Source organism: Hyposmocoma kahamanoa, unplaced genomic scaffold (assembly GCF_003589595.1).
Source record: "Hyposmocoma kahamanoa isolate Upper Pololo Valley unplaced genomic scaffold, ASM358959v1 99771, whole genome shotgun sequence".
Classification (NCBI taxonomy): Eukaryota; Metazoa; Arthropoda; class Insecta; order Lepidoptera; family Cosmopterigidae; genus Hyposmocoma; species Hyposmocoma kahamanoa.
This window is the reverse complement of record NW_020656034.1, coordinates 7,877-10,456: the sequence shown is the minus strand read 5'-3', so window position 1 is coordinate 10,456 and position 2,580 is coordinate 7,877. Positions and strand designations below refer to the sequence as shown.

Below are 2,580 nucleotides of genomic sequence, written 5' to 3'. Positions count from 1 at the left end.
TATTATTGTTAATTTCGTTTAAGATTTTGGTAAATAAACGAGAGGGTGAGAGGGGTCTTGCTTGGAGTCTGTAGGGTTCTCCCGTCCCGCTCCTGCATTGGTGCCGTCCCGCTCGCACACTTGAAAAGAATGCGAGCGGTGCGGCGGGCCAGCGATGATATAAAAGACGGAGCGTTGGGAGCGGAACGACATTCCAAAACTGACTGCACCATCCGAAGGCGTTCCAAATCTCACCGCGATCCAAGTAAAACCAACATCAAGAAGCTCAATTTACAAACAGGCGTTTTTTACTTAATCCTCGCCCACATTTTCTGGTCCTTCAGCAGCCGGATTACATCAAGAAAGAACAATGCCAGTTACCAGAAGCGCAAAATCATACCCCGTGAATACCCAAGAATCCTCGTCCACTGCTCCAACCTGTTCGACGGGCACCGACACGATCACGGGGACCGAAAAGACCGCTACAACTTCAGAACACACGCGCTCCACGTACGCCACACGTACAACCGGTGCAACTGTGGAAACCGACGCAACGATCAGACAAATCGACGCCGCGCCGACTGCCACCTCGCCAGTCTCCCAACTAGTAGAGAGACCCGAAGCCGGCGCCACTACAAGTGAAGCACCACGGAGAATATACTCTCCTAAATCTGTTCGATCTTTTCGATTCGGTTCTTCGAACAGTCGTCGTAGGCAGCTAGCGGAAGCGCAATAAGAATTATTGAAGCTGAAAATCGATTTAATATCTGCAAAGATCGCGGCAATGCAAGAGGAATCGGACGAAGACGAACCGGAGGAAGCCACGATCCGCGAGGAACGCACAACGGAGTGGATTCGCACAAGCACTATTGGGTTGAGAAGAGAAGAGCAGGAAGACTACACTGCCGCCACACGTACGAAGGAAGATATATTGAAGGGAAGACCTGCCGAATCACAGGCGCCGCCGCCGACGCGCGACGTCATTCGCCAGGAAAAAATCTCCACGTACGCGGCACCTGCGACAGCTGAGACCGGGTGCCACCCCACCAACTACGCGGGGGGAGCGCCCCCCTCTACATACGTCACGCACACAAGTGAGAGACAACAGCCGCAATACTATCGTAACAACGACGGCCACCTGGAACATAAGCCGCCGAGCGACATATGTTATGAAAAGTTAGCAACGGCGATCACTACTGCGGCACGAGCGATTCAACCCACTACTGCAAGACTTCAAGAATTACCCATATTCAACGGTTCGTCAAGCGACTGGCTGCCGTTCAAGACAGCCTATGAAGAATCTGCAGGACTGCTCACAGAACAAGAGAACCTGGCGAGGCTCCGGAGGAGCTTGAAAGGCACCGCTAGGGAAGCAGCTCAATGTTTATTCGTCGGAGCCACGTCCTCCAACGAAGTAATGAGCTTACTGACATCAAGGTTCGGTCGTTCGGACGCGCTCGCACTGGCCGAACTGAGTAAGCTACGCACCCTTCCACGTCTGGGCGAACATCCGAGAGACATCTGCAACTTCGCATCGAAGATTATCAACGTCACGGCCACATTGAAGGCGCTAAACAGACCGCATTATCTACACAACGCCGAGATAGTGCGCGCCGTGGTTGAGAAGCTGCCTTCAGCATTGCGCTATCGATACTATGACTTTGCTGCGGAACAGCCAGAATACCAACCTGACCTAGTAACCCTGACCGAGTTCATGCAACGCACAGCTGCACGTTGTGGGAGCTACGCGCCCGTCGAGAACACACCTGTGGAAGACCGGCGGGAGCCAGCAGGCAGGAGACCCATGAAGAGCTACCACACTCAAATAGCGAAGCCAGCCGCGCACGAACAAGTTACTACGTGTCCTATTTGCGACAAGACGGGTCATCATGCGGCGCAATGCGACGAAATGAAGACAGCAGATGTAGCCGCCAGGTGGGACATAGCACGCAAACACAGGCTATGTTTCCGCTGTTTACGGACACGCAAATTTCGCCATACGTGTAAAAACAAGAGGTGCGGCATCGACGGTTGCGAGTACATGCATCACTCACTGCTGCATGGTACTCCACCCTCATCAAAGGAGAAGAAAGAAGCTCCTGCATCATTTGTTGTGGCATCAGCAAAAGACAGAAGCAACACCACCGCGCTACTGAAGGTACTCCCTGTGCAAGTGAGGGGCCCCAAGGGTACGTGCAACACACTCGCACTACTGGACGACGGGTCAACGTGCAGCTTGATTGAGGCGGCGATAGCAAGAAGGATCGGCGCAGCGGGTACACCAGCACCCTTTTACATTGAGGGTGTAGCCGGCACACGAATCAACGCCTGCGAATCGCAACAAGTACGCATTTCTCTGCGCGGGCGCGACACGAATGAGCATACAATAACGGCCCGCACCATGAACAACTTGAAGCTATCGCCGCAAGCAGTGCCACGTAACGTCATACGAGCTTGCCCCCACCTGCACGACTTAGAAGAGCATCTCATCTACGAAGAGGGATCACCTACGATACTGCTGGGTCAAGACAACTGGCATCTTTTACTCACACATGCCGTGCGACGAGGGGACCGTTTTTTTTTTTTTTTTTTTTTTTTTTT

General features: G+C 52.9%; 1 protein-coding gene across 1 annotated transcript in view; it reads left to right on the top strand.

Annotated features, from left to right (window-relative positions):
- The first annotated feature begins 763 nt into the window (after positions 1–763).
- The window catches only part of LOC113239279, a 5,209-nt gene continuing 3,392 nt past the window's right edge, over positions 764–2,580 (top strand). The window contains exon 1 of the mRNA XM_026476200.1: positions 764–2,546. Within this exon, the coding sequence (XP_026331985.1) occupies positions 764–2,546 (1,783 nt within the window). The remainder of the gene's footprint in view (positions 2,547–2,580) is intronic.